Below are 23,603 nucleotides of genomic sequence, written 5' to 3' on the forward strand. Positions count from 1 at the left end.
ATCAGTTAAATTACAAGCAAAAATATTGTCATGAGATTAGACACTTTTGAAAAACTAGATGATTACTTCTTGGATGACTTTTAAAATCAGAAATGACACACTTTTAAATACATTGACACATTTAAGTTTGTTCTACCTGAGCGAGTCTGACCACAGGTCAGAGACCACTATGATGACACACCAAATGCATTTGATGGATCCTTTTTGTCTTCTAATGCCTCTTGGGGTGGCAGGTAGCCCAGTGGTTAGAGCGTTGGACTAGTAACCGAAAGGTTGCTCTATCAAATCCCTGAGCTGACAATGTAAAAATCTGTCCTTCTGCCCCCGAACAAGGCGGTTAACCCACTGTTCCTAGGCCGTCATTGAAAATAAGAATCTGTTCTTAACTGACTTGCCTAGTTAAATAAAGGGAAAGTAACTGAAAGTAATCAGATTACATAAATGAGTTTGGGTAATCCAAAAGTTGTTACTGATTACAATTCTGGACAGGTAACTGTAACGGATTACATTTAGAAAGCAACCTGCCCAACCCTGAACACGCAGCTGCACTGAATCACTGTTATCGAGGAAGAGCTGCTTCCACAAGTGCATCATCTCTCTTACGACACACTCTTTGAATGGGTTTCTATAACTCTAGAGATGATTGAATATGTTTCCTTGTCTTACTTTGTTATGTATGAGGAGTTACCCAACTGCCCTGAATTTCAAACTTTTTCTTTGCACTGCCGTCTCTGAGAACCATCTCCTTCCATTCAAGAGACCCACTTGCTCCCCCTCCTCTTCTAAAGTCTCTTTCCTCTCCTCCTTCATTAAAGATTTGTGTATCCTTTATCCCCTTCAATTCTCTACCCCCTGGCTCACTGCTTAGGTCCCAGCCAAGGGCTTGTATAATCATCCCCCACTTCCCTCTTCACTGTTCCAGCATGGTGTAACCTACATATGTAGCATACATACATACCTACATATCCTATGTGTTTTGAAATGAATTTTTTTGGGGGGGGGGGGCAGCTGATGCCCCCTCTCTTGTCCTTACCTGACTCAGCGGAGTGGAGCTGAGGAGGAAGTAGACTCTTTCATAATGGACTTATAACTGTGTGGGTTTAGCCTATGTGTATGCGAGAGAGAGAGAAAGAGCGAGGGAAGGAGTGAAAGAGAGAGAGTACCACTGTCAGAGTACATTCTTTCCTGATTGTTTACAACCATCTGGGCCCCCCCCCCCCCCCCCCCCAGGGGCGGGCGGGCAACAGGCAGTCATCTCCGTGTCTGTTTTTACATTCCCCTGTTTAACCATCATGGGAAAAGATCCCCGCACTCATACATTCAAAAAAGTGGATGGAATGCAGGTTTTTTCCCCCCGTGTTTATTTCTTGTCACTTCATCCGAGCTCTTTGCCACATTAGTGAGCGTGGGGCAAAAAAAGAGCGGCAAGATGGGGTTCCAAACAAATGTGCCATTGACCTACAGGCAGGAAGTGGATTCACAGTGGTGCTATATGTCCAGTATGGCGATGTGTTTGTGTCAGAGAACGAGCGAGTGAGAGAGGGGAGGAGTGTACGAGAGAGAGGTGAAGCCTCTGTATGCGCGTACACATGCGTGCATATACTTGAATTGACAGCACAGCTGGTTGCGATGTTTGCCTGCCGCTGAGTGGAAAATTCCTGCTACAACTGAGGATGGAGAGAGGGAAAATAGGGAAGAGAGGAGGAGGGGGCCGCTGAGGGGGCCGTGCTAGGGTCCGAAAAGCAAGGGAGGGATTGGTTGGCGGAAAAGCTGCCTTTGTGAGATCACAGCCCCCACAACAGCTTCCCACCCACATGACGAGTGAGCAGGCTCCCTGCTAAAGATTCTGAGACAAGAAAAGTATCAATGAGAAAACGCTGCACATCTGTTATTATGTGACTCATTCATATTTACTGGCTAATGGACTGACATTCGCATTGATGAACATGTGTTTAAGTAGAGCTAGGCCTTGTAAAAAAAAAAGATAAAGAGAAGGAACATTTCATCATATATTGTCCACCCACTTCTGATTTTTATTCAGTCATGTCAGGTGTATATGTGTGTGAAGGTGATAGCTTGCCCATGCTCTTTTTTGATTATCTTGCACATGCTGACCTGAAGCTGTCAAGCTTGGGTAATACAGTATTTCCGCCACCAGAGGGTGACACAGAGTCAGGCTGGCCATGTCCTCACCTGAGGGACCCTCACATCATGCTGTCTGGGATTGTGAAATTGGGACGATACCCACCCGCACCAAGTGTTTATTGCTCGATTTCACCTGCAGTCTAGTGCGTGCAATCATCAAAAAACAGCATGAAAACATGAAGAAAACGTAGACAGCACTTCTAGCACACGTCAGAGTTGATCAGCCATGGGGGAGAATGCAGTGTGACGTACTGATGAACTGAACAGTGGTAGCAGTCCCTTCCATTCAGTCCCATAGCAATGTGACATGACAGGTTCTGTGTACTCATCATTTGCTACAATTTGTGCATGATGCATTTCCATCCTTGGCTGACTGTAAGCGTAAACTGAGTTTAGTAATGGTGCATTTCCAATGAGGATTTACCCCTGTGTTTTACCCAAAAGGCTCAGACTTTTCTGTTTCCATCTACAGTACGCAGGCTGGCACCCGTGCATGGCTTCGGCGGACCAGCTCTAGCTTAGGACCAAAGCCAGGCCACTGGTACTTTAACTGGCATTGACATCACAATGGCTAACCGTGAACTTCAACACCTTCTCACAAAGCAACAGTCTTGAATGATGCGGAGGTTGCTGTTTCTGCTCACCGCAAGCCTCGAGTGTCACACTCCTGACGGAAACACAATAACACTAGAGGAAACATGAACATAAAACAGTGGTGACCCACTGGTGTGGGGGTACGTCTAATTGGAAAAGCACCACAAATGTACTTTTTCCCCCAGAACATTTCTGAAAGCCTTGAAGATCCAAAAATGTAAAAAGGGCCGTGCAACTGTATAGTCTGTTTTATATGTGTTGTTATTGCAGTGAAAATGTATGGCGTGTGGAAATACAAAGATCCCAGTAAGCAAATTGACGTTGAAAATACATATTTTAGATGTCTTTTCCAGACGTTGAAATCAGGCGCATTTTAGGTGCTGAATGAAATATGTAATTTACAGATATTGAAAATACATATTTTTCTGTCATTGATTTTATGGCCAAATTTCAACTGCACTTAAGAGTACCAGTCAAAAGTTTGGACACACCTACTCATTCAAAGGTTTTCCTTTATTTGTACTATTTTCTACGTTGTAGAATAATAATGAAGACATCAAAATTATGAAATAACACATATGGAATTATGTAGTAACCAAAAAATGGTAAAACAAATCAAAATATATTTTATATTTGAAATTCTTCAAAGTAGCCACCCTTTGCCTTTATGACAGCTTTGCATACTCTTGGCATCCCCTCAACCAGCTTCACCTAGAATGCTTTTCCAACGGTCTTGAAGGAGTTCCCACATATGTTGAACACTTGTTGGCTGCTTTTTCTTCACTCTGCAGTCCAACTCATCCCAAAGGTCGGGTGATTTGTGGAGGCCAGGTCATCTGATGCAGCACTCCATCACTCTCCTTGATCAAATAGCCCTTACACAGCCTGGAGGTGTGTTGGGTTATTATCCTGTTGAAAAACAAATGATAGTCCCACTAAGCGAAAACCAGATGGGATGGTGTATCGCTGCAGAATGCTGTGGTAGCCATGCTAGTTAAGTGTGCCTTGAATTCTAAATAAATCACTGACAGTGTCACCAGCAAAGCACCCCGACACCATCACACCTCCTTCATGCTTTACGATGGGAACCACCCATGCGGAGATCATCCGTTCACCTACTCTGCGCCTCACAAAGACACGGCGGTCGGAACCAAAAATCTCAAATTTGGACTCATCAGACCAAAGAACAGATTTCCACCTCTCTAATATCCAATGCTCGTGTTTCTTGGCCCAAGCAAGTCTCTTCTTCTTATTGGTGTCCTTAAGTAGTGTTTCTTTGCAGCAATTCGACCATGAAAGCCTGATTCACGCAGTCTCCTCTGAACAGTTGACGTTGTGTCTGTTACTTGAACTTTGTAAAGCACTTAGTTGCGCTGCAATTCCTGAGGCTGGTAACTCGAATGAACTTATCCTCTGCAGCAGAGGTAACCCTGGGTCTTCTTTTCCTGTGGCGATCCTCATGAGAGCCAGTTTCATCAAAGCGCTTGATGGTTTTTGCGACTGCACTTGAAACTTTGAAATGTTCTTCTGAACCAAACATAGACCTCTGTAATTGATTCAGATTTGGTCCAGTTCAAACCAAAAATCTACGTCCTTGGACGTTGAAATCATGGCCAGTCCGAACAGGACCAAATGATTAGCAGTATAAAAAGACATCCAAAAGATGTCGCCGTCGATAAATGCTTAGTGGGATGGGTGCCAACTGCTCACTCAGGGAGCCAATGTCTTGGGTTTATATACAGTGGCAAGAAAAAGTATGTGAACCCTTTGGAAATACCTGGATTTCTACATAAATTGGTCATAAAATTTGATCTGATCTTCATCTAGGTCACAACAATAGACAACCACAGACTGCTTAAATTAATAACACAAACAATTATGTTTTTGTGTCTTTATTCAACCCACCGTGTAAACATTCACAGTGCAGGGTGGAAAAAGTATGTGAACCCTTGGATTTAATAACTGGTTGACGCTGCTTTGGCAGCAATAACCTCAACCAAATGTTTTCTGTAGTTATGGATCAGACCTGCACAACGGTCAGGAGGAATTTTGGACCATTCCTTGAGGTCATGCCACAGAATTTTAAATCGAGTTGAGGTCAGGAGTCTGACTGGGCCACTCCAGAAGGCACATTTTCTTCTGTTGAAGCCATTCTGTTGTTGATTTACTTCTGTGTTTTGGGTCGTTGTCCTGTTGCATCACCCAACTTCTGTTGAGCTTCAATTGGCAGACAGATAGCCTTACATTCTCCTGCAAAATGTCTTGATAAACTTGGAAATTCATTTTTCCGTCGACGATAGCAAGCTGTCCAGGCCGTGAGGCAGCAAAGCAGCCCCAGACCATGATGCTCCCTCCACCATACTTTACAGTTGGGATGAGGTTTTGATGTTGGTGTGCGGAGCCTTTTTTTCTCCACACATAGTGTTGTGTTCCTTCCAAACAACTGTAGTTTCATCTGTCCACAGAATATGTTGCCAGTAACCCTGTGGAACATCCAGGTGCACTTTTGCAAACTTCAAACTGACAGCAATGTTTTTTTGGACAGCAGTGGGCTTCTTCCGTGGTGTTCGCACATGAACACCATTCTTGTTTAGTGTTTTAGATATCGTAGACTCATCAACAGAGATGTTAGCATGTTCCAGAGATTTCTGTAAGTCTTTAGTTGACACTCTAGGATTATTTTTAACCTCATTGAGCATTCTGCGCTGTGCTCTTGCAGTCATCTTTGCAGGATGGCCACTCCTAGGGAGAGTAGCAACAGTGCTGAACTTTCTCCATTTATAGACAATTTGTCATACCTGATGAACATCAAGGCTTTTAGAGATGCTTTTGTAACACTTTACAGCTTTATGCAAGTCAACAATTCTTCATCTTAGGTCTTCAGAGATCTCTTTTGTTCGAGGCATGGTTCACATCAGGCAATGCTTCTTGTGAATAGCAAACTCACATTTTGTGAGTGTTTTTTTTATAGGGCAAGGCAGCTCTAACCAACATCTCCAATCTCGTCTCATTGATTGGACTCCAGGTTAGCTGACTCCTGACTCCAATTAGCTTTTGGAGAAGTCATTAGCCTAGGGGTTCACATACTTTTTCCAACCTACACTGTGAATGTGTAAATTATGTATTGAATATAGACAAGAAAAATGCAATCATTTGTGTGTTATTAGTTTAAGCACACTATGATTGTCTATTGTTGTGACTTAGATGAAGATCAGATCAAATTTGATGACAAATTTATGCAGAAATCCAGGTAATTCCAAAGGTTCACATACTTTTTCTTGCCACTGTACGTGTTTCAGTAAAGCAGTGTCTGGAAGGGATGGAGAGAAGGGTTAGAGGTTCTGGTGGAGGGACACTGGCAAGCACTATTTGCTTTAGTTGCCAGGCCTTTCTTTGTGTATTAGACAAACAATCAGTTTGCTCTAGAATTCCCCTGTTTACGTTCCCATGGCGATGTCTTTTCTTCAGGAGGGTGATGGGGTCACTGACTGAATGGGGAAATGAAGACTGTTTCGATGTGTCTACGTCAGGTCACCCTCTCCGGGGTCGGCGACAACCGTATGCATCCGGTTTTCAGGGGAAATGGAAAGAGAGCCTGTGACGCAAATTCCGCTTTTGGACGTTAACAAGGTGACAACATAACTCCTCCTCCACATTTGACTGGATTGGTACAATAGTGCAGAAGAGAACCTCGCCCAACAGTTAAAAAAAAAAAATCTCACCCGGACCAGAAAGAAAGAAGCACCGCTCAGGCATTTCTTTTAACCTAACGTAGCAGGCGTAATGTCAGGTAAACATGGGTGAAGTCCAGACGCCACCACCCTCCCACCTTCCCTACCCAAGCAGTCCTTTATAGTGGTCCGCTATCCACAGATGTATCACAATAGGCCTGGCTACACTCAGTAATACTGTATGTCTAGCCGTGCTGCAATAGGAAACACTGGATCTGAAATTACATTTCCAATGTGAGCTTCACATCTACCCAACTATCACAATTAAACCCCTATCATGAATTAAAATTACAATCAGCAGTTTCTCTCTCCCCCCTCTTTATTACCTGCCAGCTACTATTATATAATACCCACTCTGCAATGCACGGGCACGGAAATAGCTCGCTAAGCTGATACAAAGCTTTTTTTCTTCAGATATATCTGCTTACCCAATGATATTGGCAGTCTCAGGTAACCAACTGTTAACAAAGGGATGGAGGAGGAGGCAATAACAGACCAGGGAGCGTGGGAATGTAAATTTAGTCACATATTTATTACATAAATATATAGTAAAATAGACCAGCGACAATTACCATAAAAATATCTTCCTTTAAAATCCTGACCATAAACAAAGGTTTGAAAAAAATCACTTACTGACGTTTACAAACACGCTGATTGTCTGGACCTGTCATAAGCAGCCCACCACAAAAACCTGACATCACACCACCCACTGGATTTTTGGAGGGGGGGAGGGAGGTGGATGCTAGGGCGAGAAAGGGGAATGGACGAGGGTACAGGTTCAGGAGGAAGGGGGTGAGGACCGAGTTTGAGAAACCCTGCCGTAGCTACATATGAGGACACCGAGGTGTATTTTATTTTATTTAAAAAAATGTGGAACTCAGTCGGGGTCTCAACTTACTGATGAATTAGAATAGTACTAATTCAAAACTTTGTTGTGCATTAGCAGTTTCCTCTTTAGTTATATGTATGTTATATGTAACTCACTGTCAGTCAATCAATCAATTAGCCCATGTCAGTAAACAAGATTTAGATTGGTAAATTAGGGGAGTTAGTCTAGCCAGCTATCTAAACTTGTTGTAATCACTTGCCCAGGGGCCCTGACCTCTAGGGGGCCCCCCATTTGATTTTGGTAGCAAATCTCAGATATTATATTAGCATGCCATGGCAAAATGTGGGGGTGGGGGGAGGGCCTGGAAGTGCCTGCGACACCCCAGGACCAGGGTTGCCTACTCCTGGTCATTGGTTATGCTGGCAGACCAGCATGGTTAAGCTGGCAGACAAGCCTTCGTTGTGTTTTTGCTGATGATCACCATTTTTTTGTTTTTATGCTGGTGACCAGTCTTCATTGTGGTTTCGCTGGTGATCAGCCTTTGTTGTGTTTTTACTGTTGACCACACTGTAAAAACCATAACTTGTTTCTACAGTAACTTACTGGCAGCCAGTTACCTGGTTTAACAGTACATTACTGTAAAAAGAACGAATGTACTGTTAAACCAAGTTTCTTTGGAATTTACAGTAACATACTGTAAATTTTTGCACAGTAATGTACAGGTAACTGGCTGCAAGTAAGTTACCATAAAAACAACTTGCGTTTTTTTTACAGTGTACTTTTAGTTTATGGTTTTCGCAGCTTTTTATCCATTAGCCAATAGGCATTTATCAATGTGTTTAAAGGACGTGAATGCATCTAACTGGTATTTACAACTTCACAACTGGAAAATGTTCACTTCCCACTTGGTTACAAACGCAACATTACTTTCACAATACTTTGAAATGTAGGTGGGGGCAATGTGCTGGTGAGGGTACATTAGCATATTTGGGGGCATGGTCTAAAATATGTTGTATTTGTCCCAACCATTAGTGGAAGTGTTGTACCAGTTTAAGTGGTTTTATCGTTACGTTGATGAAGGTTGAGCGCCTCATTTGTCCATTCACAGTTCTGTAGTGTTTGTAAGAGCCTGTGACATTAAAGAGCTACATTGTTAAGAGGTGACTGTGCATGTTCCAATAACATAATGGCAGTTAGCTACTGGGAAGTTCATGTTCAATAACATACTGTCAGCTTGTGGCAAGGAGTTATTGTAAAATTCACAGTAACTGATCTCTGACACAACCAAGAGGTTGAGACAAGTTTAGGCTGGGTCTCAAAGACAGTGTATTAGTTGTCAGCTAATGTTATAAGCTTTCTTGTAATCAGTGAAGGTACTGTGAGCTTCTGGCAGCTAGTAAGTTACTGTGCTTTTTACAATAACATCTTACTGGCAGTTTCTAACAGTTTCTAACAGTTACTGGCTATTTAGTTAATGTGAATTTGACAACTTTCTGACTGCTGGTTACCAATTAGGTAATACAAAATTCACAGCAACTTCCAGGCAGCTAACTTCCATTAAGTTACTGTGAAATGCACAGTAACCTCTCAACAGTGCAGCTCTTTAATGTCACATGCTCTTTACAAAGATTCCAGAACTGACAGTGTTAAAAGAGGTGCTCAACCTTTGACAACATAACCATCATCCAATTAAACTGACAGTTGGCACAAATACATGTATTTTAGATCACACACACACACAAATATGCTAATGAGCCCCACCAGTATTTTGCCACCACCTGGATTTCGAAGTGCAGCGATGATTGTAACTTATATTCAAAATATTGGGTAGAAAAATGTGACATTATAGTAGATAATCTGCACATGTACCCTAAAAAGGAAACGACAAGTACCATGTGAGTGTGATCTTTTTGTACCTCAGGGAACAACACTGTAGCCTAACCGTATCCTAATTTTGAGAGTTTGTGGTTATACAGTGCCTTGAGAATGTATTGAGACCTATTGACCTTTTCCACATTTTGTTACTTTACTACCTTATTCTAAAATTTAAAAAACTCAGCAATCTATACCTCATTATGACAAAGCGAAAACAGGTTTTTAGCAATTATTGCAAATGTATTAAAAACGAAAAACAGATACCTTATTTACATAAGTATTCAGACCCTTTGCTATTAGACTCAAATTGATCTCAGGTGCATCCTGTTTCCATTGATCATCCTTGAGATGTTTCTACAACTTGATTGGAGTCCACCTGTGGTAAATTCATTTGATTGGAAATGATTTGGAAAGGCACACACCTGTCTATATAAGCTCCCACAGTTGACAATGCATGTCAGAGCAAAAACCAAGCCGTTAGGTCGAAGGAATTGTCCGTAGTGTCGTTGTGTCGAGGCACAGATCTGGGGAAGGGTACCAAAAATGTCTGCAGCATTGAAGGGGCCCAAGAACAGAGTGGCCTCCATCATTCTTAAATGGAAGTAGTTTGGAACCACCAAGACTCTTCCTAGAGCTGCCCGCCCGGCCAAACTGAGCAGTCGGGGAAGAAGGACCTTGGTCAGGAAGGTGACCAAGAACCCGATGGTCACTTTTGGAAGATGGGATAACCTTCCAAAAGGACAACCATCTCTGCAGCACTCCACCAATTAGGCCTTTATGGTAGTGGCCAGACAGAAGCCACTCCTCAGTAAAAAGGCACATGACAGCCCGCTTGGAGTTTGCCAAAAGGCACCTAAAGACTCTCAGACCATGAGAAACAAGAATCTCTGGTTAGATGAAACCAAGATTGAGCACTTTGGCCTGAATGCCAAGTGTCACGTCTGGAGGAAACCTGGTACCATCCCTACACTGAAGCATGGTGGTGGCAGCATCATGCTGTGGGGCTGTTTTTCAGCGGCAGGGACTGGAAGACTAGTCAGGATTGAGGCAAAGACGAACGGAGCAAATTATAGAGAGATCCTTGATGAAAACCTGCTCCAGAGCACTTAGGACCTCAGACTGGGGCAGGACAATAACCCTAAGCACACAGCCAAGACAATACAGGAGTAGCTTTGGGACAAGTCTCTGAAAGGTCTTTGAGTGGCCCAGCCAGAGCCCGGACTTGAACCAGATCGAACATCTCTGGAGAGACCTGAAAATAGCTGTGCAGCAACGCTCCCCATCCAACCTGACAGAGCTTGAGAGGATCTGCAGAGAAGAATGGGAGAAACTCCCCAAATACAGGTGTGCCAAGTTTGTAGCGTCATACCAAATTAGACTTGAGGCTGTAATCGCTGCCAAAGGTGCTTCAACAAAGTATTGAGTAAAGGGTCTGAGTATTTATGTAAATGCAATATTTCAGTTTTTTTTATTTTGAATAAATTAGCAAAAATGTTTAACCTGTTTTTGCTTTGAAATAATGGGGTATCGTGTGTAGATTGATAAGGGGGGGAAATTATTTAATACATTTTAGAATAAGGCTGTAACCTAACAAAATGTGGAAATAGTGAAGGGGTCTGAATACTTTCCTGAGGCTCTGTATGTTCTTGGTAATAAAGGTGTACCTGGTGGCACTGCTGAAACATTGCACTTCAACCCAAAAGCTTACAAGTTCAAATCCCCAAAGCAATTATGCACACTTTACATCAAGTGTCCCTGAGCACTGCTATTTTTAAGTTTGTGTTGTCAGATTGTCTGACAATTATTGACCTGATTCTGGGATAACTTTTAGCAAAGTGCAGAAATGTATTCTTGCCATTAAATCTATGGCCAATCTCTGTCATGCCCACAGACCTGGCGGTGTAGCAGGAAATTCAGGTCATTAGCAACCAAGAGATGGTGAGTTATAGTCTCAGGTAACCAGCATTCAGCAGCGTACTGTCCTTTTACAGCAATAACGCCTTAATTCAACTGTAAAACATCTGTAACTTGTTGTCGTTTAGCATACTTTCATTGAAACAAGTAGCCTGTAGTGTACTGTAAAATTACAGGAACTTTTTAACAGTGTAGCACATTTTCATTGCATGAAAGGAAAACATGGTGGAGAGGGAAAGAACCGGATGGTTCTTCACAACCATCACAGCAGTAAAGAACCCTTCCTGATATGCCTGTATGCTTTGGTCCAGCATTGTCTAGCTGGCCAAGCTTGTCTGCTAAACCACGCCCATAATAATCCTATTTCCCAGCATGCTCTGTTGCAGTTTTATTTTTTATAATAATTTGTTTCAATATCTGTGTTTTTGCATGTACATTGATTTATTAATCAATTAATTACACAAAGATAAATAACTTTTTCTAAACTAATCCAATCTGTTAGTTGGATTTATTGCACCCGTTACTGAAATGGTTGTTCCAGTTTAGATGGTTTAAATAGTCTCATTTATTTGTCTTTTTTAACCCAGGCAGTCAATCTGAATGCAGATTGTGGGTGAATAAGATAGCGAATTGTTGGCTATCCCCATGACGCATCATGGAGTGCCTGGACACTTAGCCTTTGTATATTGGCCAAATACCACAAACACCCAAGGTGCCTTATTGTTATTATTATTATTATTATAATAAACTGGTTACCAACCTAATAGGACAGTAAAAATAAATGTTTTGTCATACACGTGGTATACAGTCTGATATACCACTGCTGTCAGCCAATCAGCATTCAGGCCTCGACCCACCTAGTTTATAATAGGAATTTGACGTCACCTTGCAGGCCAGCATAATGTGATTTTACGCAGGTTTTGTGGGTGACCAGCATACGCTGGTACGCTGGTGACCAGTTCCAAAACACCAATAAGGCTGGTCACCAGCAACAACACAGAGAAGGCTGGTCACCAGCCTATGCAGTTTTTTTCAGCAGGGTACTACTGTGTGCTCTCTGGCCGACACCAGTTACAACAGTCTAAGATTAAGACTACAGCCTTGATAGATTTACATGTACTGCTGCCTGAAGAGTTTGAATTCTGTTTTATGTAACAAATACCACAAATATAATGTGAAGTTAGCTAACGGACTGGTTAAAAAACTTTTTTGAAGACAAAAACAATTCGAAAAAGGACAAAAATAGCCATTAAAACAACATCAAGTGACACAAAAATGACTCGAACCAGAGAAAATAAAATCCAACCCAGCCATATTGAGGCTCGCCTCTGCGTCTTTCCATTGGTCAAATTTGGTAAGATAAAACCCATAGCTTTGAATCAGGTGTCATGTTGAATTGCACCGTCAAGACCTTTTCAAATAAAATTGGCACATCCATTCTCTGGATAGAACAGTGGATTGCGAAAGTTCAGGTGATGGACATGGACACAAAAAGATCACACACACCTGTACAACAAAACATCGCCCAGAGTGTAGTCCCTATTCCAGGACTAGAGAACAGTGGAGACAGTAAGAGAGGCAGTTTAACATGGACCCTTCTATCAAGACCAGCTACAGTAGACTGGATTGAGTAGTGGGTATTTGTGAACTATGGACTCAATTAGACCCGTCTGTTTCTGTGTGGAACTTCTCTGTGAGAACGTTTGATCCCTTTGCTGGATTTCTTAACTATCTTAACAGAGTATATCTCTGGCTGTCCATCCAATAAAAGGCTATAGTTGAGTATTGGTCAATGGGATTGAAGTTTGATCTGTGCTAGGAGGGTACATGTCAGAGCAGTGCCGTGAAAAAAACAGGAGACACATTTGATGGACAGCATGGGGGAGAGGAGGGGTTAAGGAAAGCACCCTTTGAGGCCTCACATTCAATCCTGAGCAGTCCCAACCGATCAAACCCGTTTTCAACCTGACAATCTTTGCATATGCATTCATACATATGGCATGCAAATTCTCGAAATCCATTTTTTCATTAATAGTGTACATTCCTTGCTGTCAAAAATATCAAAAATATCTCCACGATTTACAAATTTCAAAAGACACATAGGATGTCCAAGCAGCATATAGCCGACCAACCAACTATAATCACCTGCCTTCAGAAGCTTCTGAAGACACTACCTAATAGTGATAATAACTCATATGAAAAATATTAGAAAAATTTGGCCTAGTAAGTAACAGACTCAATACATCACAATCAGACGAATCGCCAGAGCAATTGCTTCACTCCCGTTCAAAGATCGTCACACGTTCTAACATGCCCAGCTGTCCATGCCTGCGACAGTGAGCAGGCCACAGTGCAGGTCAATGTGCCATAGAAGGGTCATAGTGCTTTTTAATGACTACAGTCATGTGCTCGCTCTTACTCAACTTACTTACTGTACACAAGAACATCTAGAGGATGACTTACCGACACCTAACAGTCACGACTTTGAACAGTCTAAGCACTTCACGACACAAAATGTAGTCGTACAGAGCTGCGTGACCTACCTCTTTCTCTATATCATGCATACACACGCGCATGGACACAGGCGCACACACACACACACTAACTCCCTTTTTCCTGTTATTGTTGGCAGGATTAACATGGCAATCTGGGGATTTCATTAGATCCCTCCGATCTCTGAACTCGAAAAATAGTTTTTCTGTTGCCTCTGTTGCATCAGAATTGCCTTCATGGGGGTGTTTGCTCTCGTCATTTCTACTTCTCTGTGACGATATCCTCATAATGTTATTCTTAGGAAACCGAAGCTGGAAAAACCAAGCAAACATACATTATAGGCCTATCTTTCCCCCAAGAGCCCAACTCTATTGTCTGCATTTTTTCTAAGAAAACCAATGAAAGTCCACGCAAATCATCGATCTCTACATAAAATACTGCAGTACAGTTTCACATGGGAGCAATACAAAACACAATCAACAAGGCAGCCGTTTCAAAACCTGCAATGCCAAAAACAAGAGAACCCAGGACAGAGGTAACACTATCAACAGTCTGGTTTCCATTTGCAAGCATAAAAGTCATTCCAGCTGAGCCCCTTTTGTAAAGCATTCCTACCAGCTCACATTCTGCACTTGTGAGTTACAACCCCCCCCTCACCCAGCCCCGAACTGTTCCCAAGCCTATTGGGCAGCAGGTAGCCTAGCGGTCAGGGTGTTGGAACAGTAACCGAAAGGTTGCTAGTTCAGAATCCCTGAGCCCGAAAAAGGTGAAAAATCTGTCGATCTGCCCTTGAGGAAGGCACTTAACCCTAATTGCTCCAGGGTCACCGTCAATAGTCGCTGATCCCTGGCTGCGACCCCACTCTTCGAGGGCGCCTCAGGGGGAGTTGGGAAATGCAACAAAAAAAAAAACATTCCCACACTCGTTCAGGTTACCCACTTGTACATGGAGCGAAACAGGACAAATGTAAGCACCCCTTATTTGACCTCTTGAACACGTTATTGGCTACGTTCGTCAAGGGAAATAAAAATGTGAGCCTATGACAAGGCTGTTTTATAGAAATCTGTCTCGTACTGGCGGCCTCAAAAGATGCTTAGGGAGTTGGGGAGAACAAAGCAGGTCGGTGTATGTTTAACACACCACAACACACACATACAAACCGACGAGGTCGGACACACACACACATACACCACGGACAAATTTGAGCCATACCAAGCTTCCAATGCATCACTAAGTATTGGCATTAAGCACACCTAAATAGAACACGTCTGTGGACAGAGGTGCAAAGTTTTTCCTCGGATGGCGAATTGCTGCCATATTGGATGGAAGCCATGCAAGTGGACCGTTCGCTAGCTGTGTGGGGGAGCGGAGTATTGCTGCCTGCACTGTAGCTGTAAAGGGGAAAGCGCATCGACTGGAATATTAAACAGGAATCCACTGTCTGTGATTGTTCCAATCTGTTTTGCACACTGTACGCGTGTCTGTATGTAGTAAGCAAAGGTGAGACGTGATTCCTCCTGGACCGTAGGGTATAATTATTTTTGTCTGCGGGCAAGGAACTGGCCCAAATACAGAAAAGTCCTGCGTGAGTCAGAGTGTTTATCACCACACACACGCACCGAAGCAGACAGACAATATAAATACAGGCAGACAGAGACAGAAAAACAGATATACGCACAAACCAACACACGCGGGCAGAAGTACCCTCTCGTTTGAACAAAGCTATGAGGATACGGTGCAGTTTCTTTGTATGAGGAAGGGTAAAGGGGGGAAAAACTAGGAAAACCAACGAGCGGGAGCACAGTGCAAACAGTACGTAGCATAACTTTCTCCATCCATAGGGCAACAAATATGAGCTGACAATTGTGGTTCGTCTAAGGTCTATCATCATTTATTTAGAAAATGTATATTTTTTTTTTTACCTGAGAGAATCCTTCAATAGCTTTCTTACCCAGTCCGGAGAAACAAGGTGCATGTCTGTGAGTGTGCATGTTCAGAGTAGGTGTTCACGCCAACACTCTCATGGGTCATGCATGTTAAAACCAGCCATGCAAATTCATATTGTCTCACAGTAAATCGCCTAATAGGGTACTGACAAGACTAGTTAAACTACAGCACCACTCGCTCACATAACGCACTTCATTCAAAACATTTGTAAAAAAAAATAATAATAAAAATCAACTGCTATGGCTTTGAGGCTACAGCGACACTAATATAACGGTTCAACTAATTCTAATAGTTAACATGTTGCAAGCGCTATTTGGTCATTATCGGGTGCAATCAGTATATTTAAACTCTTTATGCTGACACAATCGTTAACTGTTTTTATATTATTATATTCTCCGGAAAGACTTTAGAATCGAGGCTACTGAAAGTACGTCTCAACTACGTACATGCTGCTATGTCAGTGTACAGCGGGTTAAAGCTGTCCTGTTGATGCGTGGCGACTTGGTGTGTTCAATGATTGTGCCGCGGTGCATTCGCTAGTGTCTCTGAGTGGTCTGGCCTTTGACCTCCGTGAGGAGAGGTGAGAGATCATCCGGCCGTTGCACAAGTTGCTCGCATCTCGCCAACGTACGTCGCCCGACACCCACTGAGCGCCATGACGTCTTGATTGACATCCCTTTGGCCGCTAGATGAAATAATTTAAAGCTCATCTCTGCCAGCGTTTTTTTTCTTATTTTTTATCCACTCATCTTTCTAAAAGAACGCTACAAAAATGTAGGGGCTCGTCTGAGGCTGCGTGGGCCTTGTTAGGTAGCACCGAGTCGATCCGCTGAACCATGAGAGCGTTGTATCATGTAGACAAATACTGTAACACAGATATACACATATCACACACACACACACACACACACACACACACACACACACACACACACACACACACACACACACACACACACACACACACACACACACACACACACACACACACACACACACACACACACACACACACACACACACACACACACACACACACACACACACACAGATTGGTCTGGTCTGATTCTGGAGCAGTTTACAACAGCACAACTTTTCTATGACAGTGCCCTTCCAACACTTGGCCTTTTGTCATTTCAACAAGTAGACTTGCTGGACCCCAGGGACCAGCCGGTGAGCTGGGTCATGGTTGGAGACAGAGCCTTCGAGTATCCCGTCAACCCTGGGCACAACTCATTTGACAGCCCTGACCCTCAGCCCGCACAGAGTAGCAAGGGCCTTTGTACCCAGATCAAATAAGGACCAGTGGGATTCATGCAGTTGAGTTGGGTCAGGGGAATCCGGACAAGGTTGAAACTGCTTTAATTTAAACATGACTGACAGTCTGCCTCGCCAGTAACGGGAGCACGCTTTTGGAGGGGTTGTAAGGGATTTGCATAGACATCTTGCTACTTGCGTTTCTTTTTGTGTTTTCACAAAACTCTACATTTGACATATGTGGAGGAAACACAGCCCCCCCCCCCCCCCCCAAAAAAACAACTAAACATCACAGACAATCTCCCCCCTCTCACCATGTTTCAGCCTGTTGGACTGAACCATGCTGTGACTGCTGATGAAAGGACAGGGTTGTTGGGGGATTCCATTAAATGGGCTATCCCAAATTAAGATGTAGCGGGCAGTAGCCAGGCAAGCTGTGGTTTAGGCGTAGCTTTCATATTGGGAATATTGACTGATTTTTCTTTTAGCGAAGTCTTGCCATCCCCCCTCCCCTTCTAAACGGGCAATATCCACTACACCTTCACATCCTCTGTCTACTGTGGCTGCTACCCATTCCCGTCGTTAGCCTGGAGAGACCAGTCTGTTGGTGGACACACACTGTATAGCCTTGACTGTATAGCGCTTAGAGTTGTGGCCCTGACATAATGTAGGGATGGCTAGCTATCTCTTTGCAAAGAATAGGAGGCACAGGGATGCTTAATGTCACGGGGCCACTTCTGAATACGGATCGACATGCGCGTGTGAGAGTGCACACACAAGCACACAAGTACAGTATGAAGCGTTAATATACATCGCACCCCCCCCCCCCCCCGCTTATTTTACAAGATGGTGGGACGCAGGTGCCGGCAAGTTGGTGCTCAAGCCTCAACATCCAGTTTGTGAGTGTTGCATATGTTTTTACATATACTGGTTTTTCATATTTCATTTTTTTGTATTTACATCCTTGGTTGTGGCCAAAATAAAACAAAAAAGAATAAAAAACTAAAATAAAAGTATTTACAAAAAAACATACTGTATATATTGTACCTTGCAGATGGGCAATATTCTCAGTTTGTTTGCGTGTAACGTCTGTGACACCACTGTCCATTCTGCTGGTGAGCGGAAGTGAGGTTGTGGGTACCGGGCTCAGATCCAGCCCCGTCCTATCAGCTACATTCAATACCATAGAGCACTCAGCCATTACAAAAGACACCCCCCTTCCCACCCCCCAAGCTCTAGGCCATTCACATTTGACTTCACTATCTATGGTGGTGGATACACCTGGGAGGGGCCAACTGCCAGCAATCCATTTCAGCACCTGTTGATGGTGCGAGACTTTACTTATGTCGTGTCCACAATCTTCCTAGAACCAATTGAATAGGTAGCGAGCGCCAAGGCTTGTGGTTGAGTCTTTTTGTAATCGCTACAGATGCGTACACGCCACAAGCACATATATACCTCAATGTTCTCTTTTTAATGCATTTACGCACTTCCACATGTGCCTGTGAATCATCACTCCTCCCAAGTTCCGTTTTGAGTTTTGTGTTATGCGAGGTATGAGAAGATTGTGTTTCAGTTTCGGTTGCATTCTTTTTTCCTGTTTGTGATTTTTTTTTTCAAAGTCTTCTTTCATAAAAAAAGGAAACAACATATATATATATATATATAAAAAGAATATTCCTGTTTTTTGTTTGTTGAAAATTCCTCCTGAAAAAAGGGACGGACAATCAGACAGATGCACAGACAACAGAAGAGTTGGCTTATCAACACAAACTATAGGTGATGTGAAATGTCTACGTTACGCTGCACGCATGGTCAAAAAGTGACCACGGCTGTTCTTTTTTTCTTTTTTACGCAAAGCAGTTTAAGCGTAACAAAAAAAATACATAAACATTATTAAAAAAAAAATTTGAGATAAAATGACGGGAAAAAGATCTCCAAGCGTTTAACTTTTGTTCAGGAGCCTTTTTAAAGTCACATTTGTCTCATTTCACTTTTCTGGGTTCATAATCGTTATCATCATATATTTCTTTCTCAATAGAAATTCAACTCCGAAGGTAAAAGCAGCATTTCAACCAACCATTTCACACACACACCCAATAGGCTCACAAGAACTAAGGACCTTTTTTTTCTGTCATTTACACTGGTTCTTTGTCAACGAAGCTTGGAGTTTCATACCCGCATCCATTGAATGGTGGTTCTGTTTCTGTTGCCGATCGTCTCCATGTGAAAGTTGGTGGCTCTCCTTTACGGAGAGCCGAAGGTGGGGACTCATGTCTCAATGAGGGCGTTAAGGGGGAGACCACCTGATCATCTCCCCGTCCTCTGAGTTCATAACGGTGCTTTGACAACGGGCGACGATCCCCCTCGAACCCACGCCATACGAAGGACGGAAGGAAGGGCTGATGCCCCCACCTTCTTTCTGTCCCACTCCCTTACGCTCTCTCGTTCACTCGCTCCCACTGCTGCTTTGCCGTTCACATTCATTCGCTAACGCCGCTCTAAGTGAGCGGTTATGGCCAGCCTTGTCTCACAAGGGAGAGGCATGGATTCAGTTTGGGTGTACATTTTTCAGACCTACCGTTGGCCTTCTAACATTGAGTTGGGTGAATGGGTGGTTGGGCAGGGGAAGGAGTATGTACTGGGGCTGGATCTGGGTAGACTTGGAGACCAATGCTGAGAGGAGAGTGTATGAGTGACAAACAGACCCCGGACCATCCCTCCCTCACCCAGGGACATCTCCAGCCAGGAGTGGATGAGGGTTGGGGAGGAGGGCTGTTGGTTTAATACTGAAAATGTGACACGGTTGGTTGGGAGCCCTGTCCCAGTGGCCTATGTTATACAGAGTAGGCCAGGACTTTCAGAGGAGGGGGCATGCCTGACAAATGACTTGGGGCTAGGTTTGAGGAGTAGGGGTTGTATAGTTGCTGATGAGGGTGGAGAGAGGGGTTGGTACTACTGCAGTAGTGTGAGGGGGCTCTGGCTGCTCCACTAGAGTGCTCTGAAGTCCGGTAACAGTCGATTTCGGGTTGATTCCACCTACGGCGGTTGAGGTTGCTGCAGTTAGGCTTGGCCTTCTGCTATGAGTATCCGCCATCCTGATCCCACTCACCGCTCGGCTCCATGTCCTCACGCATTCCTCCACATGCTCCCGGGAATGCTGAAACGCATCCATCCGTTCATCCCTCCCGCCACCTCGTTCAGTCGTTCACAAGCTACTGCTTAGTGTTCAATCAAAATCGGTTGTCTCTGAACTTTTTTCCCCCTTCAACAGTGCTAAACCCGCCCCGTCTACGGCCTGGTCACCTTGTGGTTCACCGCTCGCTCGCGGTGTATCGCTCCTCCCGCCAGTCCTCTTCCAGGGCGACGGCCGGACTGTACATGCAATTTCCTCCGCCGTCTGATTGATTGGCTTCTGTTTCAACTGAACGGAAAAAATAAGGGACTCCAAATTCGAATAGTGACACTTGGTCCCGCATAACAAAAAAAAAAGAGAAAAGCCGAACGTCATGGTTACCGTTCCCCCGAAAAAGAGGAGCGAAGTCAGTGAAACCAATGAGATCCCCATAGGGAAGGGCAGGCCCTCCTGTCTTCAGTGGTATTTCATTTCAACTGAGTGGTAGTACTGAGATTGTGTGTTTGACGGATTCGTCTTAATGTATGTGTGCCTATGAGTTTCCACCCAGGCACATGCACCTATGTGTGTTTGTTGAGTATCCTCGTGTGTGTGTGTGTGTGTGTGTGTGTGTGTGTGTGTGTGTGTGTGTGTGTGTGTGTGTGTGTGTGTGTGTGTGTGTGTGTGTGTGTGTGTGTGTGTGTGGGGGGGGGTAGATGGGTGGGTGAAGAGGCTGGAGACTGCTGCCCTGTGTCCAGAGGTGAGGTAGAGCCTGTTGGCACAGGAGCAATGGCGGCGCCCCAGCCTTGAAGGTGTGCCCACTTTGAGGTAAATGGCAGACGTCATTGACCTTGCCCTTTCTCAGTGACCGCTACACTAACAACTGAGTATGGAAGCTTGGAGGGGCCATACTGAGCTGAGTCACACAGGCGCAGACTTGGACTAATTTACCCTGCAGGTCAGGGCTACATCACTGCAATGTGCACAGTAAACATGGCATTTGAGTTTCTGAGGTGAGGATGTGTGTGTGTGTGTGTGTGTGTGTGTGTGAGAGACATGAGTTGCCTGCCTTGTTCACTGCTATTCAGACAGGGGTCTATATGGATATTGTTCAGTCTCCAGCCACTGAATCTACTTGCCAGCGATTTAACTCTCTCTCTCTCATCCTAATCCTCCCCTCTTCTCTTTCACTCTTACTCCTCTGAGAACTCTCCCGTCAGTGGGCCCCCTTCCATCTTCCCCTCTTTCCTTCACTGCGATGACTTTCCTTGGAGAGAGAAGGGCTCAATTGTCATTCATAAGAGGGTCTACTGCTGGCACCAGCAGCACAGGCAATGACTAGGTCTGCCCAGTGTGTGTGTGTGTCACAGGAACCGGCCTAATGACAGAACTGAAGGTAGATACGGAGCCATGGTCTGTAGTTTTACACATTTCAGACAAATAAAGGAGACTTATAAATATAGCACCTGACTTGTTTCAAACACGATCACGTGCATGGCTCAGTTGCATTGGGAGGTGATAGTAGGTACTGGTCGCTTTGCTCTACGGTAGGCGCTATACGGCACACGCTCAGGACCTCTGTTTGTGTGTGACAGCGTCTCCTGAATTATTGTTTTACACTAATTCTGAGACTGAAATTAGCGGACCCGTTGAAAACATGGTTGCTATCATGTCAAACAGGTGCAAAGCTGTGAAGACCACCATCTAGTGGCGAGTGACAAATGAGGTGCCTCCAATAGGGATCTGGGAAGGGACCCAGAGTGTGTGTGCGTGCGCGTGCCTTGGCAAAGGGATGCAACTCCCACTGGATAAGACTGCTCAGACAGGGAGGGCCGCCAAACTGATTCCCCAAAACGGGTATGAAGAGGTGGTTGGTTAAAAGCAAAAATCTTTGTTTGTTTGACTCCTGCTGCTGGTGTGTGGTTGTTGCCTGTTGTTTGTTGTTTACCACGTAAATGTCGGAGAAACACAAGTCCTGTCATAACCCTTCCCCGCTCCAGAAAAACTGCCATTCCTTTCCCAAGTCGCCCCACTACTATTCGGCAGGGGGGGCGCCACTCACACTTCCTGGTCCTCGAAGACCTCCAGGAAGAGCGGGGGGAAAAGTTCAGTTGGGCACTCCACCTTCATGTGGAGGAACCGGCTGGCGTGGCACGCCCCGATCATACGCAGGTCCGTCACCTTCATCAGCAGCTTTGGCCAGAAGTGGGGAATGTTGTGTTTGCGGTAGTTGATGTAGTGTTCAAACGCCAGCAGGTAGGTCTCCTGGCACTTCTCGATCTTGTCGCTGCTCGTGAGGCCCGAGCGGTCTGTGACCAAAGGCAAGGGGAGGAAGAGGGAGGGAGGGAGGGAGGCAGGGAGGGAGGGAGGAAGAAAAAGGTGTGTGTCAGTAAACAGAGAGGGTCAAATTTCACCTAGCCTATCATGGGGAAAGGAGGACAAAAATAAAACATATTGTTTTGTTACATACATACATTTTACATACTACCTTCATTGTACTTTTATATACAACATGATTGGACTCCCAATCACGGCCGTATGTGATACAGCCTGGATTCGAACCAGGGACTGTAGTGACATCTCTTGCACTGAGATGCAGTGCCTTAGACCATAAATGCCACCTTTCCAACAAGTCAGTTTGTCAAATTTCTGCCCTGCTAGAGCTGCCCCGGTCAACTGTAAGTGCTTTTATTGTGAAGTGGAAATGTCTAGGAGCAACAACGGCTCAGCCGCAAAGTGGTAATCCACACAAGCTCACAGAACAGGACCACCGAGTGCTGAAGCACGTAGACCATAAAAATTGTCTGTCCTCGGTTGCAACACTCACTACCGAGTTTCAAATTGCCTCTGGAAGCAACGTCAGCACAATAACTGTTAGTCGGGAGCTTATTGAAATGAGTTTCCATTGCAGCCACACACAAGCCTAAGATGCGCAATGCCAAGCGTCGGCTGGAGTGGTGTAAAGCTTGCTGCCATTGGACTCGAGCAGTGGAAATGCGTTCTCTGGAGTGATGAATCACGCTTCACTATCTGGCAGTCCGACGGAAGAATCTAGGTTTGGCGGATGCCAGAAGAACCCAAATGAATAGTGCTAACTGTAAAGTTTGGTGGAGGAGGAATAATGATCTGGGGCTGTTTTTCATGGTTTGGACTATGCCCCTTAGTTCCAGTGAAGGGAAATCTTAACGTTACAGCATACAATGGCATTCTAGACGATTCAGTGCTTCCAATTTCGTGGCAACAGTTTGTTGAAGGCCATTTCCTGATTCAGCATGACAATGCCTCCGTAGAAATGGTTGGTCATGATCGGTGTGGAAGAATTTGACTGGCTTGCACAGAGCCCTGACCTCAACCCCATCGAATACCTTTGGGATGAATTGGAACGCCAACTACAAGCCAGGCCTAATAGCCCAACATCAGTGCCCGACCTCACTAATGCTCTTGTGGCTGAATGGAAGCAAGTCCCCGCAGCAATGTTCCAACATCTAGGGGAAATCCAGAAGAGTGGAGGCTATTATAGCAGCAAAGGGGGGGACCAACTCCATATTAATGTCCATGATTTTAAAATTAGATTTTCGACGAGTAGGTATCCACATACTTTTGGCCATATATCAATGGATAGATGGACGGCTAGATGAATATACTGAACAAAAATATAAATGCAACAATTAAAAATATTTTACTGAGTTACAGTTCATACAAG

At 44.3% G+C, this 23,603-nt stretch overlaps 1 protein-coding gene across 3 annotated transcripts in view; it reads right to left on the bottom strand.

The window, feature by feature from the left end:
• Positions 1–17,043: 17,043 nt before the first annotated feature.
• The window catches only part of LOC129829223 (thyroid hormone receptor alpha-like), a 192,632-nt gene continuing 186,072 nt past the window's right edge, over positions 17,044–23,603 (bottom strand). For all 3 annotated transcript variants that reach the window (XM_055890886.1, XM_055890884.1, XM_055890885.1), the window contains one exon: positions 17,044–22,209. In XM_055890886.1, the coding sequence (XP_055746861.1) occupies positions 21,959–22,209 (251 nt within the window). In that variant the 3' untranslated portion in view covers positions 17,044–21,958. The remainder of the gene's footprint in view (positions 22,210–23,603) is intronic.

Source organism: Salvelinus fontinalis, chromosome 30, assembly GCF_029448725.1.
Source record: "Salvelinus fontinalis isolate EN_2023a chromosome 30, ASM2944872v1, whole genome shotgun sequence".
Taxonomy (NCBI): domain Eukaryota; kingdom Metazoa; phylum Chordata; class Actinopteri; order Salmoniformes; family Salmonidae; genus Salvelinus; species Salvelinus fontinalis.